Below are 13,073 nucleotides of genomic sequence, written 5' to 3' on the forward strand. Positions count from 1 at the left end.
CCCCCCAAAACCCCATCTCCATTGAGACTGTGTCAGCTCCCAAACAGACAAAAAACAAACTAAAAACCAGCAAAAACAACTTAAACATAAAAATCCAGTATCCACATCTGAACCAAAGAGTAAAACAGTGAAATGTGGATTATTACATGTTAGGTCTCTCCTCCAAGTCTGTTAGTAAATGATTAATAATTGATCAACACATCGATTTACTCTGCCTTACAGAAACCTGGTTGCAGCAGTGAAAACTTTGTGTCCACAGTTTTTTGAACAATAATTTCTCCATCTTGTTCTTTAGGGTTATTTCCATGGTGACCAACCTCATGGCTACCGCTACAGAGACCATAGTGCAAACCACAGGAAACCTGTCAGACCATAAAGACCAAAGAGGAAGTGAATTTGGTCATACCCATCAGGAACTAAACCCGTCTGTGCTGAGTGCTGCTGAGAGTAACTCTGTTCTCCATGGAATCATAGTGGCAGCTCAGGCACTGATACTGCTGTCTGTATTCCTTCTCTCCTGTCTTGGTAACTCAGCAGTTGTCGTCGTTATCATCAAGCACAGGCAACTTCGAACAGTGACTAATGCTTTTATCATGTCGCTGTCGCTATCGGACTTCCTCACGGCTGTCTTGTGTCTGCCATTCTCTTTTGTTATGCTTTTCAGTAAGGATGGAGTCTGGATGTTTGGGGATCGTTTCTGTGTTGCCAATGGGTGTTTGAACACCTGCTTTGGTATTATCGCCACCCTGACAATGACTTTGATATCCTTTGATAGGTACTATTCCATTGTCAGACAACCACAGGCTAAAATAGGCAGACAGAAAGCAGCCCAGTTATTGATTGCAGTGTGGATAACTGCTGTCATTTTCTCTCTGCCTTGGTATCTGGTAATCCGAACACCTAAAGAAATCCACAAGCAAGGTTTTTACCACTGCATGTATGTGTTCCACTCTGGCACCTCACTCATGGGAACAGCTTATAGCATCTGTCTGATCATTGTATGTTATTTATTGCCTTTTTGCCTGATGTGTTTTTGCCATTACAACATTTGTAAGACTGTTCGGCTCTCAGAAATACGAGTCAGGCCTGTGACCACATATGCATACTTACTTCGATTTTACAGTGAAATGCGAACAGCCACCACAGTTCTGATAATGATTGTTTTCGTTATTTTTTGCCGGGGGCCATATTGTCTAATGGGGCTAGTTACTGCTATAGGGGACTACACATTTAATCCTGCAATGGACACAGTGGCCATTTGGCTAGCTTGGGCAAATGGAGCCATTAACCCTCTGATCTATGCTCTGAGGAACCCAAATATAGCCATGTTACTGGGACGCAGTAGAGAGGAGGGCTATCGGACCAGAAATATTGCTGCATACCTCTCCAGCCAAACTCAGAACCACGAGGCCCGGTTTAACAATGCAGAGAGGATAAAAGATCGCTACCTGAGTCGCGCAGGGCTTAACAGCCAGCTGTTGACTTCGAGTCCTGGAAAAACAGGAGGGGGAGGAGAAGTGTCAATGTGGGCTTGTAAAAACCCTGCTGTGTACTTCTGTAAGGACACTCAGCAAAATACTGCATCACTGCCAAACTCAGTTGGCGCTCAAAAGACAAAGAGACCTGACACGAGCCTTTGAGATTGTAGAGTTTGCATTATCTAAGAGTTGGTTTCATCATAAGTGTTATTGCTATGAATCAAGATTTGTTTTAAAGACTTGATACTGTGTATGACTCCTGAGACCAAAACTCTTATGTTTATGATTAACATTGTGCTCCAGGTATGAACAACACAAAGAATAATTTGAGTTGTTCATACTAAAATGATCATATTTACACTGTGCAAGTATCATCTTGGATGAGGCCAGGTTTGAGAACAACACAAACCCAAGGCAGGTCTGGGAGGGCATCAGGGCTATCACGGACTACAAAAGAAGAACACCATCACCCTCAGCCGACAGTTCTACTCTGGCTGAGGATCTAAATCTCTTTTATGCCCGTTTTGACAGGGAGAACACCGACCCTGTCCTGTCCCCTCTCCCCTCAACCGACCCTGCTCCGGTCCTGAGCACTCATGAGCTGAGGCGTGTGTTCCGGAGCATTAACACCAGGAAGGCGGCCGGGCCGGATGGAGTGCTGGGCCGGGTGCTAAAAGACTGTGCTGCGGACCTGGCGGACGTCTTCACCTCTATATATAACACCTCGTTGTCCTGTTCACTGGTACCATCCTGTTTCAAAGCAGCAACCATCGTTCCCATCCCAAAACAGTCAAATGTCACATGTCTGAACGATTTCAGACCTGTGGCACTCACCCCCATTCCCGCCAAATGCCTGGAGAGACTGGTCATTAAACACATCAGAGCTGCTTTTCCACCATCCCTGGACTCGCACCAGTTTGCATACAGGGAGAACCGGTCAACCGAGGATGCGATCGCCACAGTGCTGCACACATTACTGAAGCACTTGGAACACAGGAACACCTATGCACGGCTCCTCTTTGTAGACTACAGCTCGGCTTTTAATACCATCCGGCCATACAAACTACGTCCCAAACTCCACCAACTGGGACTTAACTCCTCTCTGTGCAACTGGATTGTGGACTTCCTCACTAACCGTAGACAGAGTGTCAGAGTGGGTAAGAACACCTCTTCCACCCTTGTGGTCAACACCGGTGCCCCTCAGGGGTGTGTTCTGAGCCCTCTGCTATACACTCTCTTCACCCATGACTGTATTTCCTCCTGCGCGTCCAATCTCATTGTTAAGTTTGCAGATGACACTACAGTGCTCGGACTTATATCCAACAACGATGAGACAAACTACAGGACAGAGGTGCAACAACTAGAGTCATGGTGCCACGACAATAACTTGGTCTTAAACACCAAAAAGACCAAGGAGATCATTGTAGATTTCCGGAAGAGGGGTCATAACAACCATCTGCCTCTCTTCATTGGCAGTGAGGCGGTGGAGAGGGTGAGCAGTTTTAAATTCTTGGGGGTAACTGTGACCGAGGACCTGTCCTGGGGCAACCATATCACCTCAGTTGTACGGAAGGCCCAACAGCGCCTCTACTACCTGAGGAGACTGCGGAGCGCACACATTCCCAGATCTCTGATGTTGAACTTCTACAACTGTGCCATCAGCAGCGTTCTGACGTATGGATTTCTAGTGTGGTTCCCCAGCTGCACCAAGGCCGATCAGCAAGCACTCCAGCGGGTGGTGAAAGAAGCTGGCAGAATTATTGGAACAAGTCTGCCAGAGATCAGTAATATCTTCCCCACTCGCTGTCTGAGGAGGGTGCACAGTATCCTGCGGGACCAACATCACCCTGCGCGCCACCTTTTCCATCTGCTGCCCTCAGGGAGAAGGTACAGGTCTATACAGGCCAGAACATCCAGACTGGCCAACAGCCTGTATCCACAGGCTGTGAGGCTCCTGAACTCTCTGCCCCCCTCTCACGGACAATAACCATATCCAACTTCTTAATAGCAATGAACTGGTCTGCATTGGTGCATCATATCTTTATTCTCTTCCCCCTCCTGCCCCCCCCCCCCCCCCTTTCTTAAATAGATAACTATCATATCTGATATCATATCTCACAGTACAATAATATTGAATGGGTTGCATTGTTGTATTTTGTCATGTTTCTCAGGTCTTTGTCTGAATTTCTACGAACATTATTGCTAAGGATTGTCTTATTGCATTGGAGTCACACTGGGTTAAATATGTACACTTGGGTTTTAAGGGGTATTTATTATTTTCTTCTTTTTTTGGGTTGTATGGAAGCCCCAAACGCAATTTCATTGTTCTTGACAATGACAATAAATAAATAAATACTAAATACTAATGATACCATTAGGTCCTCTCAAACATACTCATTTAAACTGACTGAAATGAGTATGTTCTTGTTCTGTGACACAGAATGCTAAAGGGTGCAAAATAGCTCATGTCTGAGTTTGAACATCTTTATATCTGTCCTTAATCTTAAATGTGCCACACAGCATATGTACTGTTCACGTCATTTCCCCTGTCCTCACCAGCAAATTAACATTGTCTATTGTTTGTTTAGCATATTAAAGCAACATAATTAGATGCCACTCTCCTAATATCCCTACCTATCAGTGGCTCCAACATGACTTTAGTTGGAGCCACTGATAGGTCAGTCAGACCAGGAAGTAGCATTGTGGCATTTTTCCACAAATGCTTCAAAAAGATATTCATTACAGAGCTGGCTATCAAACTGCTACTCTGGGGAAGCCTGTTAATGCGCCCGTTAACACGCGGCATACTACTGCCATGCAGTAACAATGGCTCATAAACCACAATGTGAGCCTGCTAGATTGTGAACACAACATATTCAGTAAATAATTCTACGACTGATTTCTCCTCTAAGCCTCTCTTGTGATGAATTTAGTGTTATAATAAAATTGATAGTTGAGTATAGGTAGTAGGCATTAGCCTCCTGTTGCGTGGCCTGTCAGCTCTTCACCGGCTATAGCCGGTGTAACACTGACCTCAAAAGTACTTTCCGAAGGTAAAATATGTGAACTTCTGAATAATGCACACTTGTAAATTTAAACAGCATGTGGTATCTACAAACATTTGTGTACAATGATGGTACAGCTTCTGAAATACTGATGTTTTAAAGTCCATAAAATTAAAATACTAAAGAAAAGAAAAAGGGTCTTATTAAATCTCCAAAAGTTGATTCTGTTCATCTGGACGTAGCGTCCAGATGAACAGAATCAACTTTTGGAGATTTACTTACCTGGATGATTGAGATGCATCAAGAGGTGTTACTAAATGTGTATGTGCTACATTGTTAGTAGCCTTTGTGTACTTTTTTTTTTTTTTTTAAATGAGGTGGCATTTCTGAATTATTTCCTGACTCAGATATTTTAGTTCCCAGCGTTACAAAGCAGTCACACATGATCCTTACCTTGTGAGAGACCGGCATTTCAATACAGTATACTTACATGTATTCTAATGATGGTGATGCCACTCTCATATACACCAAAAGAATTGATTTCCTGAAGTAAATGCAGTGTGAATAGATAGATGAATGTTTTGAGCTGAAATGTAATAATTTCTAACTGATAAGTTAGAAATGTTGAATGAGCTGAAATACAAATCATTCAGCTAAAAGTGCAGAACTGTTGAAAGTTCACATAGAAGTTGGAAAGTAGCTGGACACCTTTAAAATGTACAGTACATTAGAAAAAGCTGACTAATGACAAAAGAAAATTTAGAGTCAGAAACCATCTGAATGAATATTGAAAGCTCACATTCTTTAAATCACTAGAAGTGTGGAATTGTGTATTTTAAATTTCTAAACTGAAGCATCTTAAATTCTTAAAATAAAAACAATATTTGCATGTCTGCTCTAATCCGCTGTGTGTGTAGATCAGTGGCTTCTTCTGAAACTGAAGTGATGGACAACAGCCTCTTGCCAGAGGACAATGTGATAAACAGTTCATGTGAGGGGTCGTCAGCATCGTCTTAGTAGAGATGATGACGTGCTGCTTTCTGCTTTTGTTGCTTCCTCTCAAACAGGAAGTCAGAGATCCACCTGAAAGTGGGACTAAAGTCCTGAAAAAGTAGCCTGGCATAAGTTCCCGCAGAGTCCAGATTCTCTGTCGAGAAAGAGCTCATTCAAATCTTTGGAAAGTTATCAACTGACACTAATGAACCGTGTGTGTGTGTGTGTGTGTGTGTGTGGGTGCATGTGAGTGTGTGTGTTTGTGTTTGGGGGTGTGTTTTTGTGACCTCCTGCCCCCAAAAAGGTCATAAAAGCAGGAAGTTTACTAAACAAGAAAACAGAACCCTCACATAGGATGTCCCATAATAAAACACTAGAGCCTCCCCCACCAACAAACTGGCTGGGGAGGTGGTCAGAAACAGATCCTACAGTTTGAACCAAGACTTATAAATTTAAGTACAATAATGGCAACATTTAACAATTTGACTCCAACATAAGCCATAATTCAATTCAATTCAATTTTATTTATACAGCGCCAAATCACAACAAAAGTCGCCTCAAGGTGCTTTATATTGTAAAGTAGACCCTACAATAATACATACAGAGAAAAACCCAACAATCATATGACCCCCTATGAGCAGCACTTTGGCGACAGTGGGAAGGAAAAACTCCCTTTTAACAGGAAGAAACCTCCGACAGAACCAGGGTCAGGGAGGGGCGGGGCCATCTGCTGCGACCAGTTGGGGTGAGAGAGGAAGACAGGATAAAGACGTGCTGTGGAAGAGAGACAGAGATTAATAACAAGTATGATTCAATGCAGAGAGGTCTGTTAACACATAGTGAGTGAGAAAGGTGACTGGAAAGGAGTAATAAAGCAGTGACGTAGACGTTACACTGCTCTGTCATGGTGAAGAGAGAACCGAGCGTAATCTATGGTGATGAGCTTTATGGATAGTGACGGAAAGAATGAGATGAAATGAGGAAAGGCGCTTTCTCCAATGGGTGGCTGTGCTTTTCCTTATCAACTTACTAAACCATCCATTAGTACTGGTACTACACTAAAGCCTATTAAATACAACAACCAACCCATAATTATTTTAGACGTGTAACATTACAATAGTTGCTGTTACATTCCCTAGGATGATATTAGTTTTTACTTTGTGAAATAATGTCTGGTGTTTTGTCTAAGCGCCACCTCCTCTTGATTAGGAGCTGTTGCCTGAATCAAGCCAATCAGAAATCAGCAGAGCCCCATATAAAGTCCATGGAGCTGTGTTTCTGGTCCTTCTGGCCATTGTGACTGCCATACGTGTGCAGGCTTACATACCTTTGGAATTGTATGTGTATCTTATGTGACTGTGGCCAGACTGCCTGTAGGGGAGAGCTGCCTTTGCTTTGTGAATCCTTGTTTTCTCCTGTTTATGTGCTGGTTAGGTAGGTTATTGTTGTAGGTTGTATATTTGTTTTCTTTGGAATTAGGTAAGTTCCTTTTATTTTCTATTAGGGATGTTTTGTCTGTTATGTTGGCTTTAGCTCTCCCTGAAGTTAAATGTCAGTCTGAACTAGAGCATTAAACTAGGAGGAAATAAACCTTTAAAAACTGCCATCTTGACTCCTCAATCACTGCTTTAACTTTATATTAGTCCATCCTATCCCTAGCCTGATAGCTAAAGTTAACTTTAAAAGGCAGTTACAATTGATATCTTAAATTCACATGTTTTTTCATATACATTTCTAAGTCAGCACAAACTAACTACTTGGCCAAGCTTAAAATAAATTCAATTATATTAAGATTACTATCTCAAGTTATCCTACATCATACCTTATGAACAAATCATCTCAGTCAAATCAGGCCTGGAAAGGTGGAAGAATGGACCATAGAGTTTTCACCTCCTTACCTATGAAATAAGCATGATGAAAAGGACTTAGGTCCTATGAACTTTTAAGGATGTTTTGTTTATGGCAAATATCACAAATATCATTATTTTGGACACAAACTGTAATCTTGATTATTTAACAAGGTGATTAAGTTAAACATTTACTCAACTTTAAAAATATATATTTCTAAACAATTAAATTTCCTGAAATTTAAATTCAAATAAAAGAATTACCATCTAGCCCTGCAGGCTGGTCAAAAAATTCTCTCCACCACTTCTTGTCGGTTGGTTAGCTATCACCAGTTTGTCCATCTGTACCTGGAAGTCCCATAGGATCTTAGCTCAGTCATTGTGAACCACCCTAGGGGGCATACCCCTTTTAGACCTAGGTACTTCCAGGTTATACTTAGCACAAATGTTCCTGTACACCAGCCACCAGCCGCTGTATGTCGTTCTTACTAGTACAGCCAGGTTCTGCTATGGTTCCCTAGCAACTATGAAATTAGTGGCTAATAATGTTTTATACAGCATTGTTTTGGGTGGCTGTGGCTCAGGTGGTAGAGCAGCTCAGCTACTGATCGGAAAGTTGGTGGTTCGATCCTTGGCTTCCCCAGTCTGCATGCCAAATATCCTTGGGCAAGATACTAACCCCAAGTTGCCCTCTGATGCGTTCATCGTGTGAATGTAGTTTAGTTTGCACTTATGTTTAGAAGTAAATGGGTGAATGAGGCATGTTGTATACAGTGCTTTGAGTACTCCGGGAGAGTAGAAAAGCGCTGTATAAGAATCAGACCATTTACCATGTTTTACATAAATAAAGCAGGAAATCTTCATTTTATCTAATTTGTCTTACTTTAGTTGACATGTTTCATTGGTATAAAATGCATCTGAGGCTGAGAGACCATGGGACTGTAAAAACATGATTAGGCTGCAACAGTAAATTTAACATTAGCTAGTAAACAGCAGTTAGCTAATGTAGTTCATGAGACTAGAGTCTGTTACACTTTGGTATTATAATGGAAATATAATATGGAAATATAATATGGAAATATAATATGGCCATCATTACATTTTTTATTTTAACATATGAAATATATTTAATCCAAATTTTACAGCAGCGAAATGTAACTCTGTTTCAAATACTGAAGTTTAGTAAAAATTCAAGGTGCATTTATTTCTGTTTGATATCACTCTTTATCTTCTCACAAACAAATATGTCACAGCTTATATACGGCTGTATTATATATACACTACCAGTCAAAAGTGTGGACACACCTTCTCATTTAATGGACTTTCTTTATTTTAATGACTATTTACATTGGAAAATTCTCAGTGAATGCATCAAAACTATGTAGTAAACAAAAAAGTGTGAAAAAACATGTTTCATATTTTAGATTCTTCAAATTGGTCACACTTTGCTTTGATTACTGCTTTGCACACTCTTGGCATTTGCTCAGTGACTCGATGAGGTTCATTCATTGATGCCTTCAGCAAAATTCTGCAACATTAATAGTAATGAACATACAGAAAAACCATTAAATGAGAAGGTGCGTACAAACTTTTGACTGGTTTTGACTTGTTCTTTAGCACCACTCCATTTATCTAAAACATTTTAGTTCAGGGGCCACATGGAGAAAAGTCTATTCTCAAGTGGGCCGGACTGGTAAAATCATTGTATATATAACTTAAAAACAACAACTTCAGATTGTTTTCTTTGTTTTAATACGATCAACATAAAAATAAAGCTAGAGCCTGCGGACAGTATGTTCAAAATAGTACAGGCACAACATAGCTAATAATCATAAAACATCTCAAGTTATTTGAAAATTCTGAGGACAAAGAACAAGCACACAGTGCCTCAGTGATTCACAGAACTGTTTCACAGATCACAGAACTACATCAGGGTGTCTCTTGCAGCACTTTCAGTGGGGTTGCATAGTTTATTTGACTCCTGATACCTGGCATCTTTTAGCTTTCACCAGCTCATCAATATCAGGCTTCACATCCTGAGCGGCAGCTAACTTCAGGATGTGATTCAAGTGCCTGTGCGTGAGCCTTGAGCGCAGTTTTGTTTTATTTATGCTCATTACAGAGAAAACTTGCTCACAAAGATACGCGGTTCTGAATATGCACAACAGTTTTGCAGCGAGGGCTGTCAAGTTGGGGTAACCTGGCAAGAGATTCTGATAGAATGTGTTCAAGCCAGCTGCGGCAAATTTGCCCTTCAAATCCGAGTCACGCTGCAAGTCTATTATTTCAAGTTGGATCCGGACGGGCAGATCAAAGGGATTCACGGTGAACGGCGAGCAAAAAACTTTGAAGTCTTTCCCCAGTTCACCAAAAATCTGAAATCGTTGCTCAAACTCTAGTAACAGTCCCGTTATTTTATCTTTAAACCGCTTCATATCTGCCACACTTTGGAAGTGAGCTGCATCACCACCAGCGAGCTGCGTCTCCCACAATAACAGCATCAACTTGAAAGAACGTATGCTGTCATAATACTGCGTGACAACTTTGTTGCGTCCTTGCAGCTGTTTGTTCAAGTTATTCAGGTGCTCTGTAACATCCACCATAAATGCAAGGTGCTGCATCCATTCTGCAGAATGAAATTCTAACACTGGTTTGCCCTTTTCTTCCATAAACTGTTCAATTTCTTCTCGTAAATCAAAGAAACGCCTCAGCACAGCACCTCGGCTCAACCATCTTACCTCAGTGTGGTAACGCAGGCCATAGATGTGGTCTTTCTCTCTGAGAAGACTGTCAAACTGACGGTGATTGAGGCTTCTGGATGAAATTAACAGTTTGGATGACCACCTTCATGACGTTATCTATTTTCAGTGACTTGCAACACAAAGCCTCCTGGTGCCAAATACAGTGAAAAGTCCAAAAACCACGTCCTCCATTTGCAGATTGCACTTTATCTCTGAACTTTTTTACAACGCCTGCTTTCTTCCCGATCATTGAGGGCGCACCATCTGTAGCCAGGCTGACAGCGCGGGACCAGTCCACTCCGACCCTGTCCAGCGCGCCGACAGCTGCGGTCGTTGTATCTGTCATCGGTACCAACTCCACGAACTCCTCGGTGACGGTCAATGTGTCATCAACTCCGCGGATGAAAATTGCCAGTTGTGCAACATCTGTAATGTCCGTGCCTTCATCAATTGCAACTGAAAACACAATAGATGACTTTATTTTTGGCTTCAACTGGCTGTCCAAGTCCGCTGAAAGATCAGAAATCCTGTCGGCAACTGTGTTTCTTGTCAGGCTGATATTTGCAAAGGCCTGGCGCTTTTCAGGGCACACAATCTCCGATGCCTTCATCATACATGTTTGTACAAATTCACCCTCACTAAATGGTTTTGAAGCTAGTGCAATGTCGTTAGCAACGAGGTAGCTAGCTTTCACTGCAGCATCACTGATGTCTCGGCTGTGAGTAAACACAGACTGCTGTTTCTTCAGACCCGCCAACAGTTCATTCACCTTCTCTCTTCTCCGCTGTCCTTGAAAGTTGTCATATTTGTCGGCATGAAGACTCACATAGCGGCGATGGAGGTTATATTCTTTCAGCACTTCAACATGCTGGGAACACACCAAACATACAGCTTTCCCATTCACTTCCGTGAATAAATAGGAGGATGACCATTTTTCTTGGAACACTCTGGATCCACTTTTCTCTTTTTTGACAGAGACATATTGCACATCAGGTTTAAATTTTGCGGGCAAAACAAAGTAGCTCACAATTGCTATTGCACCATCCAATGGACACAATTGGAACAGCAGTTTCTTTATTTAAAAATTGCTGCTCATTTTTATACTTTACAAAATCATCTCACAGGCCGGATTAAACCCATTTGCGGGCCTGATCCGGCCCGCGGGCCGTGCGTTTGACACCCCTGATCTAAAAGCTTACTTAAGTGGGTAAAACGAAAATTCACAAGCTGTGATCAATTGCATCTGATAAAATGAAGAGTAGACTGATCTGCTCATAACCTCTCCAACAAATATGAATGAAAACACATAGCATCCTTATAAAATATGATGTAATTTGATCTTTTTCCACCGCTACCTGCATTCCAAATATTTTATTTTTGTGAGACATGTATGCCACTCTAAAATGATCACAGATCCATCCGTGGCGACCCCCGGCGCCTGTCTCCTCGCTTCCATCACACCTCCCCCGCTCTTCCTTATCTCCAGCCTAACCTTTATCAACGAATTCAACGTAACATCGCGCTGTTATGTACTCTGTGTCGTACTAACTACACTCCTTTATAGCGGCATGGTCAATGATGGTGCGTGCTGTCTGGGAAGACAAACTGTACAAACCATGGCACATGTGGTCTGTCGCCCCTGGTGGAGGTTCTTGTGCAGACAAAAACAAAACAAAAGCAGCATTCAAGACTGCGAATCACTAACAGCTTGATTGATTTGGCCTTTTTTAAACAAATAATTTATACCACAAGGTTTTACGTAGAAATAAACTGTGTTTGTAAACCAGTTTCATTACGATTTAACTTATCCGTTGCGCTGTTTACTTCTTGTATTTAGGCACTGTGTGCTGTGCAGCGTTCACGAGCGCGCATATCACAGACGTATCTAGCCACTGCGCGAGCTGTTGGTGTCTACTTCCTGAATTCAGAGCAACAGATGAGTAAGGCAGCTCGGCAGGACTCCCCCAAGGTTTTTTTTCTGATAAAAACACGATAAACCTCGGTTTGTAAGTCCAGCGTCGTCGGCTTGCTTCGAGGAGTGTCGGCTCTCTGCCACGATGGTGGAGACTCTAGCTGGGTGTATGTTTGAGGACATCCAGTACGCAGATATCCAAGTAGAAGCGGTAATTTAAAGATATATATTGAAACTAATGTTAGCTCAGCGGTGCTAGAGATCAGTGGCTGAGTTTGGATCAGCTACGTTTCTGTCTGAGTAAGGCTCGGTTAGACTGTAACGGACCAAAGAAGTCTGATCTGTTTGTTCGCTTTGAAGGGGTACTGTTCTTAACTGCGAAGTACAGTGAGAGTCTGTCACAAGATATAAAACATGACAGTGTTTACTACTGAATAAACCTGCTAGTAATCATAACGAGGCCCCGGTTTTTAAAGGACACAGTTACTCATATGTGAACTAGTGATTCCCAGTTTAGCTATTTTATATGATACGATGACGACTGATATACAATAAAATGTATTTTTAAAGTAAATGTTACTGTAGTCCCTCTTCTGGTATTAAGGGAAAATAACAGAGTATTGTCCCCCGAGTTGCAGCTGTTAATTTTCCATGTTCTTTGTCTTCAGGCTGTTGGCAGAGGGACTTTTGGGGTTGTCTTCAAAGCTGTGTGGAAAGGAAAGGATGTAGCAATCAAGACCATTGAGAGTGACAACGAACGGAATGCTTTCCTTGTTGAGGTACTGTGAATATCCTTTTTTGTGCCCATCTGTTGTACAGTATCACATATCTTAATGTAATAGGAAAAATAACTTTTCATAGGCAGTAAAGCAAATAAAATGTGGACAAGTAGATTTAACCAAATGACACTAAAACACCGCATTTGGCTGGAAAGCTCCACTCACTGTGAATGTACTGCCAGCACAGGCTACCTACCTGCTCTGCCTCCAGGCTGTGGCTCAGGAGGTAGAGGACGTCACCCACCAATCAGAAGGCTGGTGGTTCTGGCCCTGCCTGCTCCCGCCTGCGTGCCAGCTAAACCCAAGTTGCTCTCCAGT

The 13,073-nt window shown here is 42.0% G+C and overlaps 3 protein-coding genes across 3 annotated transcripts in view; 2 read left to right on the forward strand and 1 right to left on the reverse strand.

Moving 5' to 3' along the window:
- Window positions 1-290: 290 nt before the first annotated feature.
- Window positions 291-1,640, forward strand: gpr135 (G protein-coupled receptor 135). The gene has a single exon (XM_085343692.1). The coding sequence runs from the start codon at window positions 306-308 to the stop codon at window positions 1,638-1,640; it is 1,335 nt and encodes a 444-aa protein (XP_085199818.1). The 5' UTR covers window positions 291-305.
- Window positions 1,641-10,113: 8,473 nt separating this feature from the next.
- Window positions 10,114-11,204, reverse strand: LOC146611550 (general transcription factor II-I repeat domain-containing protein 2-like). Its single transcript, XM_085343520.1, has 2 exons — window positions 11,187-11,204; window positions 10,114-10,932 (listed from the first exon to the last, which is right to left on the reverse strand). Exons 1-2 carry the CDS (start codon window positions 11,202-11,204, stop codon window positions 10,114-10,116), a joined length of 837 nt encoding a protein of 278 aa, XP_085199646.1.
- Window positions 11,205-11,962: 758 nt separating this feature from the next.
- LOC146611551 (mitogen-activated protein kinase kinase kinase 7-like) overlaps window positions 11,963-13,073 on the forward strand; it is a 31,811-nt gene continuing 30,700 nt past the window's right edge. Inside the window, exons 1-2 of the mRNA XM_085342623.1 lie at window positions 11,963-12,187; window positions 12,645-12,755. Coding sequence (XP_085198749.1) covers window positions 12,122-12,187; window positions 12,645-12,755 — 177 coding nt within the window. The 5' untranslated portion in view covers window positions 11,963-12,121. The remainder of the gene's footprint in view (window positions 12,188-12,644; window positions 12,756-13,073) is intronic.

The sequence above is a fragment of the Diplotaxodon limnothrissa genome, linkage group LG19 (assembly GCF_057381915.1).
Source record: "Diplotaxodon limnothrissa isolate DT_005_m linkage group LG19, D_limnothrissa_male_GT1.1, whole genome shotgun sequence".
Taxonomy (NCBI): domain Eukaryota; kingdom Metazoa; phylum Chordata; class Actinopteri; order Cichliformes; family Cichlidae; genus Diplotaxodon; species Diplotaxodon limnothrissa.

Excerpts from the sequence above, each read along its gene's own strand:
- gpr135 (XM_085343692.1), top strand. The coding sequence starts at position 306 with ATGGTGACCAACCTCATGGCTACCGCTACAGAGACCATAGTGCAAACC.